General features: G+C 40.5%; 1 protein-coding gene across 2 annotated transcripts in view; it reads right to left on the bottom strand.

The window, feature by feature from the left end:
- SHTN1 (shootin 1) overlaps positions 1-20,274 on the bottom strand; it is a 54,393-nt gene that overhangs the window by 17,041 nt on the left and 17,078 nt on the right. For both annotated transcript variants that reach the window (XM_032116341.1, XM_032116342.1), the window contains exons 4-11: positions 19,946-20,040; positions 17,685-17,853; positions 15,037-15,134; positions 13,982-14,063; positions 12,165-12,259; positions 3,119-3,265; positions 1,679-1,832; positions 501-606 (exon numbers count right to left, since the gene is read on the bottom strand). In XM_032116341.1, the coding sequence (XP_031972232.1) occupies positions 501-606; positions 1,679-1,832; positions 3,119-3,265; positions 12,165-12,259; positions 13,982-14,063; positions 15,037-15,134; positions 17,685-17,853; positions 19,946-20,040 (946 nt within the window). The remainder of the gene's footprint in view (positions 1-500; positions 607-1,678; positions 1,833-3,118; positions 3,266-12,164; positions 12,260-13,981; positions 14,064-15,036; positions 15,135-17,684; positions 17,854-19,945; positions 20,041-20,274) is intronic.

Raw genomic sequence — 20,274 nt, 5'->3', positions numbered from 1 at the left:
ACTGCTTGATGACTGGGTGGTAATTTTCTTTTTGTTTTTTTTCCCCTCTCCTTTTTAACTTATGAAAGTAATTGTGGGAACTCAACGGAGTCTGCATTTTCATCATCAGTATCTGACATGAAGGGACACACAATAATCTAACATATCCTTTGGTTCAAAGGAGTTTTCTTGGCAATAGAAAGCATTTCACAAGTCTGTAATTACAGCTATCAGGTGAATAGAAAAAAAAATAGTCTCCTAAATTTAGAGGAGACAGGTATCCCTCCTCCTCCAAAGTCACAGTCTAGACAATTTACTGGGCTTGGCAAGGCAGACACTGTTCAAAATTGGTCAGGGTGTTAAGTCTGGGGGCAGGTGGGGCCCTGAGCGTGTGCTGCTGCTCAGGAGCCCCAGACAGGTGGAGAAAGCCTTTTTTCCTTTAAAAACACTCTTCCTGCTTGGATGCCAGCTGATGTAAGGAATTCTGCTTCTGCAGAGCAGCACTGGGTGTGAGCACTCACCGAATGGGGTTGGGGGGAGGAGGAGGAGGGAGAGGCGGGGGCGGTGGTGGCGGCGGGGGCGGAGCAGGATTTTCAGACTGCTGGACTCGCTTCTGAAGTTCATCAACTGCACAAGAGCAATGAAAGAAACCACAGTGAGTTCTTGGGCTCTCTCATGTCCTCTAAAAACCAGCTTTGACAGTTTAAGAAAAAAACCCTACTAATTAACTAAAGAACAAACAAGACTAAACCACACAACTGCTGGAAGTCCATTTTTTGGCATTTTCTACCAAGAACAATGCAGGATTCCCATGAAACCAATTACCTCCAACCTGAGTTACTACTGAAACTGAAACTTTGCCTCATACAGGATTCTTCATATAAAATGATAGAGCAGAGAAAACTTTATCCATTTCTGCAATGCTCTATTTGAGGTTGTATTTGAGAATGAACTAACAAGAGATGACAGAAATTGGCAATTTCAGCCTCCAGACCTATCTCTGTCTTACTGATGGTGTGGGCTTTCCCCATAAAAATGGTCAAAATTGGGTGGTGACAGAATGGATTTTTTCCTCTACTGTTTTCATGTCGGACCTAAAATGTGGAAATTACTTTTCTGCACTTGAAATGCTGTCAAATGTAATTAACTGGGGAAGGGCAGAAACAGAGGAAAAAAAGTCTTGAATTTCTTTTAGTTACAAAAATCCTTAGCAATTGTTCTGTGTACAGTAGGTTATGGCAGAAGTAAGAATATGATTTCCAAAGTGGACATGGTTCTTTGTTCTTGCAATGACGGATTTGAATTAAAATTACAGTGTTTTACACTTACTTTTAAATATGTAAACAAATTAAAAATCAACTGAGTGGCTTTAAATTCCAGGTACCATCTTTCATGTCTTTCACACAGAGAGCCATCTCCATATGTTTATCCATCTGTAAGATTCAGGGCAACCTAACACCAGGATTTTTGTTCCTTACAGAAATTTTACAAGGTTCTTTCTTCACACACATTTTGGACACAGCTGTTCTGCAGTTAAGGCAGTTGCTGTACTTTGACTAGTGAAGCACAGGTCTGGATCACAGCTACACAAAAGCTTCTGGGGTCTCAAATATAACACATATAATTCCATTAGATGTGTACCAACCACCCTCCCCACACACACTTTACCCCTAAAATGGAAGTTATTACACAATTTTACCTGAGTGCTTTAGGTCTCTAGCTTTTTCTTCTGCATGCTGACACTTCAGCTCCAGTTCTTTTTTATCTTCTTCCAAAAGTTCTAGTTGCTGTTTAAGGCGACTAATCTCCTTATGCAGTGATTGATTCTCTAGCTGCTCTTCTAATTCTTTGATCTGCAGTTGGCAAACAAGAGCATTCATCACAATAAAAGGATTTTTCTGTCCCTCCTGTTGGCAAATAACCCACTAGGCACAGTTAGGCCTGAAAACATCATGTTATAGTATAGGAGTGAAGCACAAGTCCCAGAAAAAGGAAAATTTTTTAATGAGAGCTGGAAGGATTCTTCTGAGAGATGTCAGAATTTTTTGTTATGACCCCAACTTGCTTTATCTCTTCTTTAAAATATGTCTTTAGCTCCAAACTGGTTAAGCTCTACATTGTTCCCTTTCTTTTTATAGAGTTTTTATCACATAATTAGAATTTAATTTCAGAACATTTCCTCATTTGAAGCACGAGAACATTGACATTTTTGTTCTCTTACTGCTTCCACTGACAGGCTCATTATTTAAACTCCCTTGTCTCGAATCATGCAGATGCCAGTGGAACATTATGGAATGGAATATTATGGATTCAGAGGCAGCATTCAGATGCAGAGTAGCAGTAACTTCACAGCTCCCTAAATATATACATTTTGCTCTAGACTTCAAAGTAGCCAAAGATGCAGAGGGTTTCTGTGAACTGGCAATTATTCTTCCAAAAGACTCATTTGGAATCATTTGAGATTACACAGTCTCAGTATTGCTGCATGGATGAAATGACAGGAATTGTTTACCTATCCCTAGCATTGCTCTATTACCAGAGTTTTAGGAACAGGCCTCAGGGCTAAAGGAAAGCTCATTTTCAGGCTTTCCTGGGAAGCAATGGTGATTTCTCCCAGTTAAGAGCTTGATCTAGTCCAGTTTCAGAGAATACATTTGTTTATATCCTCTCACCCCACTTTGCAGATTCACCTTACCCTTCCTTGCTCCAGTATGTCTGGCTTTCCCCCATCCATTTGTTCAGCAAGACCCAGACCACTTGTGCACTGCTTCTCACCTCATGTTCCTTCTTGCTTATCCCTCCAAGACACCCTTTGTATTACTCAATGTCCAAAACATTCTCCTGTCATCTCTTCACTTAGTGGAACCTGACTTACTGCTTGTAATTGCACTTTACTGGCACCCAGAATAAAATACTTACCTAAACCAGTGCCTTCGGGCACAAGAGTTCTGTACTCATGTCTGAACAGTGACCCAGAAGAAGGGAGTCACAACTCTCTCTGAAATTTAGTTCTTAAACTCCAAGCTCTTACAGGGGATATGATCTCAAGTAATTCTGAATGTTATAAAGACATATCACTCCTTAAATTCAGGAGGTTTTCAAAGACTTCTGCATGAGATTAAAAGAAATTCTGTTTTACCTTTTGCTGGTGTTGAAGCCTCTCTTCTTCTAATGTGTGGGTTAGCTTAGCATTGTCATCCAAAGCCTTCAACAGCTGTTGATCAGGAGCAGAATTTTGCAGAAGCAACTGACTCTGCCTTTTCATCTTGTTTTGTTCAATAAACATCTGCCAACACAAGCCCACCCCCGACAAAAACAACAGTCAGGCACAGTCTAATGCTAAAATGGCAATTGGAAAGAAAATGAGATATTAACATTGTGTTAATGTGGTAGGAATAGTGAGGAAGAAGCTGAGAAGGAAGGGGAAAGGAAGTTTGAGAATAAAATTCACAAGAGCTAAGCTCACACTGAAAGGAACCAGGTGTTTGCCGAGAACCACCCACTGCTACACCTCAATTACCCACATGTTGGCAGCATTCAGAATTTAAACACACCTGTGAATTCTGTTTCCTGGAAATGGGAACAATCTGAGCCCCATTCTGGGAGCTCTGCAAAGATTAAAAGAACTCTAGGTGGAAGATAAAGTATCTATGAATTCACAGGCTATCTCCTCAAACACCTCTGCAAGCCTTGGCATACAGCCCACTTATTTGAGGGTTAGCTGGGTATGTGAATGATGGAAATTCATTTCTTCAGGAAATGAATTTCAGTCCATGTCTGTGTAATCAGTGTATGTACTTGCCCTGGGAAAATGCTTTTCAGGGCAATTTCAGCCTTTTAGTTCTGATCCTTGGGTTCCTTCCTCTCCCCAAGTTATATTTTTGATGTGGCAAATGAATACATTGGGGGGGGTGGGCAAAAATCAAAAGGTCTAGAGACCTGACATTGACCAAAAAAAAATCACACACTTCTCTAGGCTTCACTTAAGAGGTGCAGAAGCTGTCAGCATATGCAGTTTCCCTATGAGATCTGTTCCTCCCAGACTGTTTAGGAACTAGGAAAAAAAAAGCTTGCTTCCTGACAAAAAAATTCCTGGTGTATTTATTCTGCACCTTGACATCTCTTTCAGATAGAGGTTTGCCCCCAGGCAACACGGGCTTCCACTCGACAAACTCAGCTGTGCCTGTTCTCAGAGCAGAAACAGGGACTGGGTCATGCTGAGGTTTCACATGAGTGTGCACAGGTCAGCAGAGCCACTTATGGCAGGAGAGCAGAGAACAGCCTGAGAATGCAGGCACTCCCTCAGACTGCAAAAACACTGCTGTGTTTTGCTGTTGAGCTCAGCAAAAGCAAGGAGGTATTTTAAAAATAAAGTATTAGAAATATACAAAAGTTCCATGATGTCTTTTCAGATTCCCATCCTGTTTATTCACAAACCAAAACTACGGATACAACAAACACATGGTTTCTTCCCGTCTGGTGCTACTGCACTGCCCTGTGATTTATTTCTTTTAATACACTTGGATATTAAACAAATATGAGCTGATGCAGGTTTGTGGCAAGCATTCTCTGCACAGACACTTCAGCTGAGCCTTCCCAGCAAGCAGCTCCCAGTGTAGCTGTGCAGACAGAGCGACAAGGCCACTGACCGCGCTGAACTTTTAACTCCCCTCACAGCCTGCCTGACCCTGCGTGCCAGGAGGAGTCAATTGATGCAGCCCTAATGCCAATAAAACCTGCAATGAACACTCCACTGGGCAAAGCTGTGCCATGGGGGCAGGCAGCAAAGGACTGGAAGCATTTGATGGAGAGGAAATGATGAGCGTAGGCGCTGGTGCTACACTTTGTTATAAAACAAACAGGAACAAACTGCTGACAATGCAAAGTCAAATGTGCACTGGACATCAGCTCTCTGTCCCCAAATTCTGCCAGTCAAACCAATTTATGCTTATGTTATCGTATACTAGTAGGGCTGTGGCAAAACCAGTTCAAAGGCAAGAGAATTTCAGAATCAAAGCTACCCACAACAATCCATAAAGGTTTGCCTTTGTATTGCAACTAATTCATTTAACACTTTATATTCTTAAAAGAAACAGCATCTTTGAACATCATATTGAGAAAGGCCTCTAAGTCACTGCAAAACAACTCAATACTGTCTCAAAGTCTTCTGTGTTCCTGTTAAGTCACTCACAGAAGTTATTTAACCCTGACAGAAACAACCTCTCTCCAGAAGCCAACTTCAGCAAACATCACAATTTACCCACTGCGAACTTTCAAAGCAAAGCAAAAACCTGGATTTTTTTTTTTTTGGAACCTGAAAAATAGTTTAACGTGACCAATTCCAGATTTTTATTCACCAAGTTTCTGCCACTAAACCCAACCAGAGTTGTTCCAGCCTGAGGGAGCAAAAAGCTGACAAAACAAGAAGAAATCAAGTACAGCAACTTGATTTCTTCAACTTGAGCAGATACTTCACCAAGTGCAGAAAATTCATATTCACTTTGTTTCATGTTCTTCTGCAACAAAATGATAAAAATCCTTTTGAAGATCTGGATGAAAACTTTTTCCCTCAGAAGCTTTCACATCAAGTCCTGCACTTTCAATTAGCTTTATAAATTGCTTTTGTGATATTGCAAATATGTTCCTGCTCACAAATATGAAAGTGTCTTCAACACCACCAAAAAAAGTTTTGATTATAAGGTAATGCTGCAATCAACACATGGGAACCAAATTCTCATGGGGAGTCCCATCCATCCCAGAAGTTACTTACACAATTTCTCTAAGTGCCAACATATTCTAAGTGGAAGGGACAAAGCCAGACAGGACAGTCTTGTCAAGCAAGATGGTGGTACTGACTCAAAGTTTTTGAGAGGCTGCTCTGTGTGTTTGACACAGGACAAAAAAGACCCTTAAAAATTAATTCTAATTTAAAATTTTAAAAAAATCAATTCCTGGTTCAGCAGGGCAGAAACCTGACTGTCTGCACAACCCTGAATATTAATTAAAGTGACTGCTGAAAGGGCAAAACAGCTACTAACAAGATTATTTGGACTAGGTGGAATTTAACCAATTGATGGATTAGTTCCGACTTTGCCACCTGCTAGACAATTATCTGCAGAGCATCCCAATCAATGCTGGAAACACAAGTCAATAGTGCAGGAATCTACTGAAAACCACACCTGCAGCTAAAGGCACATCACAAAGAAAAACTATTTGCTTACACATATCAGTCTGATTTTTTAAATCTCCCAGCGTTGTGCAAACCAGTTATGTATTTTTCTCTCCCTGAGTTTACAAAGAGAAGCTTCAAAATACAGGGAATCTGGGAGCTGGCCACTTTGCATCAGCAGAGTTTTCACAAGAACTGGGGAGGTGGAAAAAAGGGGGGTGAAAATGATAGAAGTTTTTCCCTTGACCTCAGTGAGGCCATACCTCATTCTCAGCCCCTTGCTCCAGCCCCTACCCAACAGAGCGTTCACTGCAGCTGTTTTTTGTTTACAGCAGGACTGAAAAAGGAATTCTTCCTCATTAAAAAAGTTAGAAAGCAACTCCATTAGTGTCAAGTCCCTGGGAACACCGATCCTCGTTCAAACAAGGCTCAGGATAAAACTGGATGCTTTCCAACCAACCCTTCTCCCAGGAGCAAAACAATGATAAAGGAAATTCTTTAATATCCATGTGTGGCTACGCTTCCATCTATACATCCTTTGGGCATTTGCTGTGAGCAGTAACTTTTTTGTCTTAGTTACAGTTTGAAGGGATAAAAATGTCCCAGTACAGCAAGTGTTGTTCTAGTAGGGTAATCAATGGTTGCATAAAGTAAAATAAAAATCAGTGGCATGCTGTCCTCTATAAATAGAATAACAAAAGGTAAGTAGCAAGGCAGAGTCGAACTTGGGAAGTGTCAAACAGAAAAGAGAAGATCACTCAACTGAGCAGCTGGTCCTTATTTCAATCCTCAGCAGCATCGCCCCATCCCCTCCACAACCTACAGAGGAATTAGTGAGTCATCCTCACAGAGGGGTAACCATTTACATTGGTCACAGTTTGCAGGAGCTGATGCCTTTTGCATCATGTGTACCTGAATCTTGTGTTCAGACCTCAAATAAGTCCCAAGGGAGGTAGGATCAAGGTACTTGTATCTCCCCAAAAGAACAGGCTGTTTGAAGGATTTTATGTGATGGGGATGACACAGTGATCATGTCTGATTATGGCCTGACAGGGCACCAAGTGGCTCTAAATTCAGGATTACAATACAACTCCAGGTATAGTTTTTAGTTCAATGGCCATTCAGGAAAAAAAAAAAATATATATATATATACACTCCTTTAGAGGAGTCAAAGTCTAATTGAGTTGGATTTTCATACGGCCACAGGAAAGTGAGCAGTGTGACCATGAAAAAGGACATATGCATACTATGGACAGCCAACAGTCACTCATGTAGATGATTCGTAATATTTCAGACCAATAAAGATACAACACAGTTGGTTTTAGTTACCTGGCTAATTGCCAGACAGCTTCTGAAGCGACTGTTTTTAAAGAGCTACAAGCTGCAGCACTAGGAAGTTTTGTGGCTCAGAAGAAGAGGTCTAATTCACTCAGAATGGGAGAACTGGAATAGATGAGTTAAGCCTCTTTTTTGTCCATCATTTGCTTCTCACCACAGAGGTGCTTGGAGCATGTACTTTTGAGTGTGAGCAAACTGAATTCCCATCAACAATGTGACTTCCTTAAAAATGAAACATTATTTACTTTACCAGCCTGTTGTGTAAAAGGGTTTCTCAAACTACAGCACTCATTCTTTACTTACGAGGCATAATTGCCCAAAATACAGGGGAAAAAATAATCTCTATTGTTATTTATTTCTTTCTTCATTTCCTGCAGCTTTCTTTCTGTCTTGGTAGAAGCATAGTAATACATTCTATAATGCTCACAGCCTTACAGCATTTAGACACCATCTAATAGATTCAGAAGTAGATCATACACCCCATGAAAAAAAAGGAAACATCTTCACTTTTTTTTCCCCCCCCCCATAGATTAATTGCCTGAACAAAAAGAGATGGGGGGGAAAGAGAAAGAGACCAAAGAGTTTCCTAGAGCATACATCTCTTACCATTCCCCAAGCCTCTTCCTGGGAAAAAGCTTGATGAAACATATTAGCATTAAATCGTGCTTCAAAAGTGGTAACATCCAAGCTCAGGAGAATTCAAGTACTAACTACTTATCATGTCTCTTTAATTATTAAATCCAGTTCAGTCAGCTGGACTGAAAATTAAGTACTTTCAGATACCAGTTGCTGTTGAACTACCCTTGGCAAAGCACAGAGTGTGGCACTTGTAAGCAAGGAGCTGCTTCTCAGTGCTGGTTTTGCAGCATCCACTCACAAATGTAACTTGTTAATGCAGAAGTCCTCACAAATTAACCCAGAAGGTCACAAATGCATCTAAGGAAGAGTTCTTTGGGAGCTCATGTCATCAAGATAACTGAACTCATTGCATGCAACCTCATGAGTAGTGCAGACATTTGCTAAGAGTGACAATGATTTTCTTTAAGTTCACAGCCACCTTTTATCTTTCAATATGGGAAGACTGAGCTGCAGAGTCAGTAAAGTCAGCTGTGCACTGGCCCAGGTATGGGATGCAGGTATTTTGAGAAAAAACAAGTTAAATGCAAACATTTTGTTGTGCAACAGTTACTTAGAAGCACAAACAGCTGTAGGATGGGACAGAAAGTCAATGGAAAGATGAACGATGGCACATTAGAGATTCACTGAATTGTTTTAATCCATCTGGATCATAGTTCCTTTGAATGCAGCCTTTCAACTTCTCAACTGCAAACTGTTTTACAGGTTACCACAAACACTTGAGAACCACTTTCTTTTCCCAGTTGTGCATTTTGAGCAAAAGCCTGCACTAACCTCAGAAGTGAAAGGAACCCCAACAAACTGCTCAGCAGTTTGACACTTCATTTCTATTTGTCCACGATACAGAGGACAGGAAAAAAACCATCTCAATGTCAACTTTGAGAGCACACTGCTTCTTCTCCATGAGGTTTCCAGAGAACTTCTGGTGCAAGGATTATCTCCACACCAGCATACACTAATAATAAACTGTTCACTTGTGCTGGTTTTGGCTGGAAGAGTCGATTTTTTTCATGGTAGCTGGTTTGGGGCTGTGTTTTGGATTTGTGCTGAAAACACCATTGATAATAGAAATATATTTTCATTATTGCTGAGCAGTGCCTACATAAAGTCAAGGCCTTTTCTGCTCCTCACCCCAGCCCACCAGTGAGTGATCCAGGGGTGCATAAGGAGCTGGGAGGGGACACAGCCAGGACAGCTGACCCCAACTGCCCACAGGGATAGTCCAGGCCACATGGCATCATGCTCTGCATGTAAAGCTGTGGGAAGAAGGAGGAAGAGGGGGACATTCAGAGTGATGGTGTTTGTTTTCTCAAGTGGCTGTTGTACCCAGTGGAGCCCAGCTTTCCTGGAGAAGGCTGAGCCCATGGGAAGCAGTGAATTAATTTCTTGTTTTGCCTTGCTTTTGTGTGCAGCTTTAGCTTTACTTAGGAAACTGTCTTTATCCCAGCCCATGAGTTTTCACATTTTAACTTCCAATTCTCTCCCCCATCCTATCAGGGGAAGGTGAGCAAGTCACTGTGTGGGGCTGAGTTGCCAAGCTAGGCTTAAACCACAACATCGCTTTACAAAATACTGCTGCAAGGCAGGATGTATGTTTAATAAACCACTTATGCAAGATTATTTTGTTAAACTCATGAGATTTTTACATCACTAAGAGTTTCAATTTGCTTCTCACAACGTGTTCTCCTGCTCTTGGCTTGCTTTGGCTGCATGTATTGTATTTTGCTCATCTTTGTGGGAGAGTGCTTTTCAGGGCTACCTCTACATTATTGCAATGGCCTTCAAGATACTCTCTGCCTTCCTTTGTTTTCTTATAAACTGCTCCACAAACAGCTGAGAGATCTAAAGTGTCTCTTAAAACCTGACACTAGAATTCTGGTTAAGCTTGCCAAGATTCCTGTGTTAACAACGCTGTTTTATTCAGGTAGGTACAGATTTTTCCATGCCTCCGCCCCTTACACACTCTATTTATTTAGTTCTTTTATGCAGATTCCTGTACCTTTCACAATGGATTGTGACTCACTTCAAACCCTCTCTCCTCTTCCTTCCCCCTCTCCACACCACGGCTGACAATATTTACTCAGTTTCTTTAGAACCTCTAAAGAGCATGAATTCTAATGTTTGAAGTTGGATCACTTTTGATTAATTAAATATATATTATGGTGGTGCCAGCAGCATGACTATAATTAAAGCTGTACTGGGTTGGGGTTTTTTTTATTTTAATCAAAAGCTCTGATTTTCAAGTGTTCCCTCACTCCTATATGTGCCTGCTCCCTCCCTCTCTTGCTCCATGTCTCTCCTCTCCCCCATCTGTGCTCGCTTCTGCACACAGGCTCACCTGCCCATTATCTCTCAACACCTGCACTCCCAAGTGCTCCTTAGCTGTGGAAAATCCTCCTCACCTGTCAGAAGGGCAGGAGGCCAAGGGCATCCCTCCAAAAATCAGCCCCCAGCAGCCACTTCCCTAGTCCCTCCCATGGCAGCCATAATGCAAAGACAGAAAATGAAGCCATGCTATGGAGAAAGGGAAAGGGGTGAGTCTGAATGCATGGGCTAACCACACCATGAAGGCAAAATTAAGGTGGTTCAGCCCCTTGGACAGACAATGTGTCCACCACCAAACAGGCAGCTCCACAGTTCTGTATTTTACTGAGCTAAAACACATATTTAGGCTGTTTGAGACATCTCAAACACTAATACAGGACACTAAGAGGTGCCACTCTTCAGCTGCAGTGACAACCACGTTACTCGGAGCCTATTTCCTATTTCCGTTCTCCAAGCGCTCCAAACGAATCAAGAACAAAGCACTGAACATGCAGTGTTGCCCTTTACTCTAAGCTCTTCCTTCTCCCAACACTGCACAGCTTATCACAACCAAGCACTGGGGCTTTTGCAAAATCCAAGGGAAAATCCAGCAGAAATTTTGGTTTTATAGAGACAGAAAACAGGCGGCTAATGAAAGCAAGCAGAAAAGCCCTGAACACCCTTAGCATAATCCAAACACAACTACTGTAAGCACATCCTAGAAAACTTAGCTCTCAAAACACAGCTGTGACCTTGCAACACAATCCATGTGAGAGGAAGCTCACACAGCCTCACTCGAGCAGAAAGCTGCGCTGCTGTGGATGCAGCGGTGGCCCAGAGCCTGTCCCTAATGCCTCAGGTCACTCAAGGGCCATCATCAGTGTGAAACCAGGCCAATGATAAGAGGTTTTTTAAGTAATTTGAAATGCTGGTTCCCCAAACACTAATCAGCAATGCCTTTCTTGTCATGTGGTCATGTATTTTAGAAAGCTTTCTAAAAATCTTTCTGAGCAGCAAGATACCAAAGGAAGACAAGCAGGTACACAAATGGAAGAATAATGCAGGCCTGAAGTTCACTATTATAATGATTTCATTTTGGATAAGAGGAATTTATGGAATGAAAACCTTCAAGTGAACAGTTACTCTGACAGTCTGCACCAACAGGGGCCCATATTCTGTAAGAGGCAACAACTAAATTATGACAAAATCCAAGATATATTTGTTTGTAAATAATCAGCATCTCTTTGGCATTGTACTTAAGTTCTTGCCTGTCAGTTTGCTTTTCAATTACAAAAAGTACTTTCAATACAATCTTTCAAAATGAATATGTGTCCCTCAACTAATACTGTATTATTGCAACACCTTTTTTATGAGTCCACATATTTTTCAGGAAAAACACAGTCTTCAAAACATATCACTAGAAAGGCAGCTAATCCCTCCCAGATCCAACAACTACATATTCCACATTGAAATACTGTGGCTAACTAAGCCCATTATAAATTTAAAGCCTTGCCTTGAAAAGGGACATAGGGTAAGACTGCATGAATAATTCCAAAGTGCTTTATAAATGCTTGTTGAAACAGTAAACCCGTTTTTATGGATGAAATACGGATGTTGGCTAAGTCATATGTAGGGCTGGATGAGAGCTGGGAATTGAAATCAAGTCATCCAAGCTGATAAGGTTTTGCCCAGTTACCATGTCTTCATTTTACCAGATCCTTTTTCCTTGACAACTCACCTCTTGTGCAAATGACTCTGCTTTCTTACGCAGGTTCTTTTCCAGCTCAAAGTTTACATGAAGCTCTTCATATTCCTCTACTGCCAGCACAGACACTGTTTATAAGAATGAAAGAAGATCAGAAATAAAAGTGGAACAGATCAAAAGAAGAACTACTGTTTGATTTACCCAGATAAGCTGCTATTCCCTAGTACCATGAATCCCGGACTGACAGCATGACCTAGTTTCACATTTCCATATACAGTCTTCTTTGCAATATTTTCTTAAACCTCACCACACATATGCACAATTACTGATCTTCTTAATAGAGTAATACTCCCCCTCCTTTTCAGACTCAAAATCTCCAGTAACAGGCATTAAGTACCACAGACCATATTTTGCCTCTCTTTGCCTCAAAAGAGCTTTGCTGAATCTATCAAGGATTATGTTATTCTTGAGGAATCTGTATTTGTTTACCTGGTTTGGAGATGAGCATAGCAGTTTTTAAAGGCAGGTACAGTCAGTGGTAATTTAGACAGTAGGATACACATCCCAGCTCACCTGACTCACAAAATGATGCTAACTTAAAAAAGCAAATAAGCAAAAACCAACCACACACACAAAAAATAGCCAACAAACAATCCACACACTTAGAAAGACTTAAGATAAATTCATCAACTCTGACTGAAATGCTCTGAGTACACAGCTCCAACACAGTGCCACATAAACACAGGATACAGGAGGTATTGAATACTTTGCTAGCTCATTTCATGCATACAAACAAATCTTGCTTTAATTTAACTCTTCCTTCCAGGAAAACAGGCACATGTGAAAACAGAGGTTGTTCTTTTGATAATGCTTAGAAAAAAGAAAAAATTTCAGAAAATTTTCATCTGCCACACTACCCCATCAAAAGCTTCAAGCTAAACTGTTTAATCAACTGTTCTGAAGTTTGGTGTTGTAAGAGCCTTCAAGTACTGCCTGTCATAGGCTTAAGCAATGCAGACACATGGAAGGGGTAAGAGATGGACACTTGGAGAAAGCTTACAGGATTTGCCCTACTATATCTCAGCCAGACCCATTGTCTTCCACTTCAGAAAAAAGTCAAATACCCAGTGAGGCTTTTTACCAAACAATTTTTAATTTCTTAAGGCTTAGTAAGCAACAAGAGGAAAGGCGAGAGTAATCCAAGGCACTAAAACCTTTTCCCTCTCCTCTAAACTTCTTTGGGGTCAACTATTACTCATGTAGGAGCACTGACCTTCACCATGCAAAAGCTTTCCTTTTCTGAGCCGTATCTCTTTTTAGACTTTCCCTGCCCTGGCTTTACCTGTCTTCTCCTTCCAGTAAAGGAAAATTTCTGATTTTCTTTCATCATTTGAAAATCATACCTCTTATATTCTAGCACTCCTGCCTTTTTCTCATCATCCTCTGAAAATAAAACAAGTTGCTCCCAAGTCTTTAGACCTTCAAAATTATAAGCTGCGTCCCAACTTAAAGGAAGACTGATGTAATTATTTAGGAAAACAGGAGATAAAGGTTCAAACTCCATCTCTGCGAGGGACTGTGCCCCTGCCCTCATTTGCTATTTGTGTCACACAGGAAAAGTTTTCCTATTCTCACATAACACCTGCTATTTACATTGTCACATTTGTCTGGAGTACAGAGAGTCTGGCACAGCCCACGTGTTGATGCAGTGCCTGCAGCAATAAGGTCGAGTGTCAGATCTGGACCACAGTCACTGTTCTGTAATCTACTCTTTGTACTGCAACAGAAAAGCTCTGAAGCTTCTGCAAAGGATGTAGCAAACTCTTAGAGAACCTGCTGTGACCACACACCTCTGTTACATTTCTCCAACAGCTTTTGTTGCTTATTAACTTCGGTTGTCAAAACAGCCTTTTCTTCTTTCAACTTATTTACCTAGAAAAGTATAAAGAACACATCAAAAACAAGAGCATTTTAGTTAACAGCATAAAGCATACAGCAAATACATAAGGCAAGCAGTATTTTGCTGTCAGTAGTTCTGTTTCCTAGGTTTGGCTTGATGCTGGGGTTTCCAGTGGGATGGAAAGCATTTTTACTCCACCTTACAGATGTTATAACAGATGTCATAAAAGGGTTATGAACTAATCCTCCCATGGCACGTTCCAGTCACAGCTGCAAATATAACATCTCTGGAACCTTTCAGGATCAGGTGCCATAGCACCTGGTTGAAAAATTACTTGACTGTTTGCATTTTAATATAGTCAGACTCCTGGGGGGGGGGGGTTGGGGTTTTTTTGGTTTTTTGTTTTTCTTTTTTTTCCTGGGCTCTATTTATTGTCGAAGTGCTCTCAGCTGTGTCTTTCTGAATGCAAGTGTTGCACAGACAGGAAGAGCCACTAAGTCCTGATTTGCATCAGTACATGGCTTATCCAGTTTTCAAGCAGGAATGAAACTCTGCTGGCTTGAAAAGCCAATTTGCTGGTCTAATTACCATGACACAGCACTGCCAATGGCTAAACTTAAGGATATACTCAATGAAGTAGCACCAGTGATTAAACTACAGTCCCACAAAAGTATTTCTTACACATCTACGGGTTTAAGGAAATCCAAAGAAGCTGCAGGCTGTGAAGGGTGAGGGGCTGTCAGGAAGGGGAGGTGACAGTTGTAATATGGGCATTAGAACAGATCAAGCAGACAAGGAGAAGTCATGTGCCAGCTACAGTGGCAGACTGGACTGTGACGTAGAGGGTCCCTTCCAGGGACATGCCCTAAGTGATCCATCACAGGCAGGACTTGAAATTAGACAGTATTCAATTAACTTCACAACTGAGCATTTTTAGCAGAATAAGATACAGAAAGTACCGACTCCACGCTAACATGATCTCGCCTTCCATGGTACAATACATACTTCTTCAATTACTTCCGCAAGTTTGCACCTCAGGTTTTCCAGTTCAATGGCCAAGGTCTTCTTTTCCTCATGAACAGATACGATTTGATCTCGCAGCTCTGCAGTTTGAGGAAGGAAATGAAGAATATATTTTATTCGAAAAACAACAACAAAGGAAATGTCATGGCAGTGCAAGTACAGCTGAGTATGAAACACCTGAACTATGTATCCAACATCAGTTGTAATCAAGGAACATCCTCAATAATTTATGAGCTTTGCATAAGTGTCAAGTAACAGATCTATAACTGGGCCACAGTCTCAGCTTTACTCTGTTGAGGTAAGCTCCTTGTTCAGTCCTGCTGTCTTTATTTGCATTCTGAATGATTCATTTCCTGCTATAACAGGGCCAATCCTGCCACCGCAGAGTGTCCTCAGTCCTGCTCAGGAGACTGTCACATCACAGAGACTCTGGTATGGGGGCAGCAGAAAGTAATTTTTAAGAGGCATCCTTTAAAACAAATTAATGCACTTCAATTCTTTTTGGATTGTGAGTTCTTGTCACAAGGGAAATAAACAAAACAACAGGCAGTTAATACTTGGGAGGTTTTCACTGAAGAAATTGTCCTGAACAGCTGCCAATTTATAGTCTTTGCAACATTATGTGAACAGAGTCAGAATATAACCTTTACTGATGGAAGAGCTAATGCTTGTAATTTTCCCCTCAGAATTTTTGTTCCTTAATTATTAAAATATGAAATAAATTAAATTCACAATGGAATAAAACATTTGATTATAATAACTTCTTAACAGGAGATCAGTTTGCATACATAATGTATCAAGGTTTAGGTTAACATAAAATCACCACAAAAATCAAAATTTATTGATATATATTAGCTTTCAGTAAGTGCTCTCATTCCCCACCTGCTTCCAGTATTTCACAGCACTGCTGTTCACTGAACACCAGCCATGGGTTGAGAAAATTATGGCTAATCAATTGCAGATGATTATGACATGCTGGATGTCATTCTGTTTGGTCTCACATCTTGGAAACGTCCATTCTACACCAGCATCCCCCCTCCCAGTTCTGGAGCCTCAGATTTATTGTCCTCTAAATCAAAGGCATACACTTTCTAAAGCAAATAAAAAGACCCGTTTTCCCAGAAGATTCTTGATACACATTGTTCGTTTTCAGGATTTGTGCTCTCCAGAGAAATTAATGGGGAAAAAAGTCTCACTGAAATTCATGGTACCTGGATTAATTCTGGTTTTACAACACATCTATCAACCTCACCATCCAGAGACGAAGGCACATCCACATACCACAGAGAGCCTCAGGTTTTACTGCCTTATTCATGTATCCTTACAGAATAAAGTCGTTGGAGGGAAGAAAGCATTCCAAGAAACATTCAGTACATTCTTGAATGGTGAGAAGGCTAAAGGACTTAGAAGAGCCCGAAATACCACTTTTCATGCTTTAATGAATTGTTCATCAAGACAGAAAGCAGATACATCAGAGCCTTTCTACAGTATTTCTCTAGTTTGACCCTGCTACCCTCCTAAAAATGCTCCCATCAGATCTGCTACCTTTGTTTGCTCTTTAAATGCACTCTTGACACCTTTCTCCAAAAAAGGCAGGAGGTATTCCAGAGTCTTATTTCTCATTCACATGGGTTGCATGGTGTGCATCACACCATTTTGCTGCCTCTTTTCCTACATCTATAGGGTATAAATCTGCTGATTATAGAAGGGTACTGTGACACCTTATTTCTTGGGTGGGATTCTTTCACAAGCATTTTTACAGTACATGTTTTTCCTCAGTGATACTTTGTACCACTTCATTGTGGCTGCTGCACTCAAAAAGACAAGGTCATACTGAAAGTTCAGAAAATCTGTACTTAAACATCATTTGCTACTCTAAGTTACAGTCTGAAAAACAGTGAAAGCTTTTTTTTAAGAAGTTAAACACCTAATCTCTGTTGTCACCCAATCCAGAATGTGGGTGTTCCCCTTTTTTGGATACTATGACACAACAATACCTAAAATCATGATGATTTCATCACAGAGATGAGAAATAAGGCTGATTTTGGATGATGGAAATATAAACTGGCTTTCAAAAAAGAACCAGAAATTTCTGAAAAAAAAGCACAGATCTGTCTTATCAATATACTTCCATGTTCTCAAGCTTTGCTGTTTTACCCAGTACAACAGTCCCTTTTTAAGCTGCTTGTTTGGTAATAGCTCTGGAACACGAATGAAGTTTGTGCATACGAAGGTACATAATGGAAACAGAAATGGAGAGTCCTGTCTGACAAGCTCTGAAATAATGACATTGCAGTTAAAAGTGACCTTGTCCTTCTACTTAACTTTTACCTTGTTAAGGGTCTTAGGAAATATTTCTTTTACTGACTCAGTAGCACTGAACTCACTTAGCTGGGTAGATCTCATTTTCCTACTGCATTTAAGTTCCTCTGCAGGCTGTATATCCCCCACCATTTATGTTACACACTACCAGCCCACCATGTTCTTAGTCATTCCTGGAAATCCTTTGATTCTGACCACTCCCAGAAGCATGACTTGGAACCAGACCAACCTCTGGTCCAAACCAACACTGCTGTTCTTAAGACAACTTCTGCCTTGAGTGGTGGTGTAGGATCAGCAACAATGCTCACCTTTTATTTGCTGCTGACAGTGCACAGAATTGCATGATCCAGAGGTAGCTTCTGTATCCGTGGATGATTCGTCTTCATCAATGTTAATCTCTTCGGTGATAATTTCTGGGCCCAGTTTGGCCATATAAAGCATACTAATTCTTTTCAAGGTCTTATTTTCTTTGTTCAGCTGAAAGGTGAGAAGGACAAACAGCAAGAAGCAAGTTAGTCTGTCTTTAAGATGCTGGGCAAGGAAAAAAGTCAACTTTTTTTTTGCTTTATCATTAAAAGATCTATCAAAGAAGACAAAGTAACCTTAGATTACATGTTCCATCCAACATTAGAGTGATTTGAAGATGGGATGCTTGTCCACTTTCTCCTCTGAGAGGTTTGAATTCAACATGATGCTTTATCCATGCCCTTTTTTCCTCTCTAGTACTTCTGTTTAATTACTACTGTGTAGGTTCAAATCAATCAAACCAGTTATTAAGCTGACTTAATGCTACACATGCTTTGTGATAGCTGCTTCAGCTCCTCACCTTTAAACATGTACCAGGAGTCCCAACTGAATGACCTGAAGAAGAGTTTGTGTCCCTGAAAGCTCACCTGGTTTTCCCAGCTGTATCAATTGGTTAAATAAAAACTCTTACCTTCTCCTATGCCCTATTTTGCTTATAAACTACAAATACTACCACTACTATATTCGTAGTCACAGCGGTATTATCTCAGAATTCTTTTGAGTTATTACTGTAGAGTCAACATACATGAGATGAAAGCCATCTCATAAACCAATTCTTTATGGGTCAGACCACAAGTCAAAAACCACTTTAGGTTGGATCTTTAAACACATGACTGGTTGGTGGATGGTACAGAAGAGATTCTGCAAGGCATCTCTGTCTGATCAGGAAAAATTGAACTGGAGCCACTGCAAATGTTTAATTCCCTCCTTCACTGTCCTGCATCCAGACACCCCACAGCAGCAGCTCTCTGTAAGCTCAGCACAGCCTCAGGGGTGTTCAGGTAAATGTCAGGGTGACTGCCCACCCAACCAGCCAAGCATTCCCTGTGCCCAGGTTTAAAAATGAGACTCAATTTCCTGGACACTATATGTCAAAGTCAACACTGACTTCAGAAGTCCAATACGCAGCTTCGAAGAAAACATACATTGTACAGTTCATGTGACCCTGAATTTTTACCTAAGCCATCATCTTTGATCCCCTTATCCTCAGCCCTTCAACTAGGTGAGATTTACTAAGGATCTTTTTCATCTCACTCCCCAAGAATGAAAGTGAGCAAGTGGGGAGAGTGGTGTGAAGAACCCTACATGGTTTAGTCAGCTCACAGTGACAAACAGCCCCACAGAGTAAAGAGAGTCTTTGAACTGCCCTTGTACGTGCATTACAGGGAAAGTGCAGAGAAGAAGACAAGTTGCATAAATGTGTTCATTTTCTTACTTATATGCTGATTGTCTATCTTATGAATTCTAATATAGTGTCATTATGCAAACAATTAAGTAAATACCTCCAGAAAGTACATTGCTAATGCATCTAAATTAAAGTGGTTTCTTGCTGGTGTGATTTTTACCATATCTAAGGATGTACTTTGGGCAGGGAATGGGATGGGGGGGAAGGGGGAAAAGGAAAAAAAAAAAGGCAGTCAGCATTGCTAATGAAATTTGGTTCAAAATTGCTGTAATCCATTTTCTGATGAAGTGGCTCAGATGCATTTTACACAACCAAAAATATATAAGAGAGATAAAAACATTCTTTAATAATAATGCACTTCTGATGAGATGGAATATAGAAAATTACACACTTGCTAAATTCATCAGACTAGACGCAATCAACAGAGCAGTGGAGGTCACCTTTCCCCTGCCCTCACTTTGCTTTCATAAACAATCACCTGAAATGTAATGCAGTGGTTGACTTTTTCCATTTGATTTAGACACTGAAATGCTCATTATTGTTTTCACACAGAGGAGTTCTAAAACTTATTTTCCATTTAACCTAAATGCATATGAAAACTAGAGATCAGGATGCTGGTCCATGAAAACAGAAACTACATTAAAATGGGTATTCTTTTTCTTTAAAGGCAGGAATGGTATTTTGCATCTCGCATCTGGCTTTTCGTTTTTTGCCACTTCCAAACTATTTCACAGCTCCACAAGATTATACAGAAACACATTAAGGGTCATGCATACAATCTCAAGTTTTAAATAAATAAAGAGATAAATAGGTGAATAAATAGATTAGATAAAACAGCATCACCATGATTCTTCTCACCTTAGAAGCCAAAGCCTCAGCACTTTCACGGCACGTCTTCTCAATTTCAAGATGGTTCTGAATACAGTTTACTTCCTCAATAACCATGTGAGAAACTAAGGGAAGAGTTCAAAAATTAGTCAGTATTTTCCAGAGTTTGACACATGCCTCCCATGATCAGAAACAGCACATCTCCTTTTGCTAACTTTCAATGTAAGCATTTCAAATACAAGTGCCTTAGATAATCTGCATGGACAGGAACTGTTTTGAGCATTGAATACTTGGTTTGTTTCTTTAAGCAATTCTCTCAAGCCATGTTTGCAGCATTAGAGCAACTGCAGAACTGAGCA

Source organism: Corvus moneduloides, chromosome 8 (genome assembly GCF_009650955.1).
Source record: "Corvus moneduloides isolate bCorMon1 chromosome 8, bCorMon1.pri, whole genome shotgun sequence".
Taxonomy (NCBI): Eukaryota; Metazoa; Chordata; class Aves; order Passeriformes; family Corvidae; genus Corvus; species Corvus moneduloides.
This window is presented reverse-complemented; position numbering and strand designations above follow the sequence as displayed.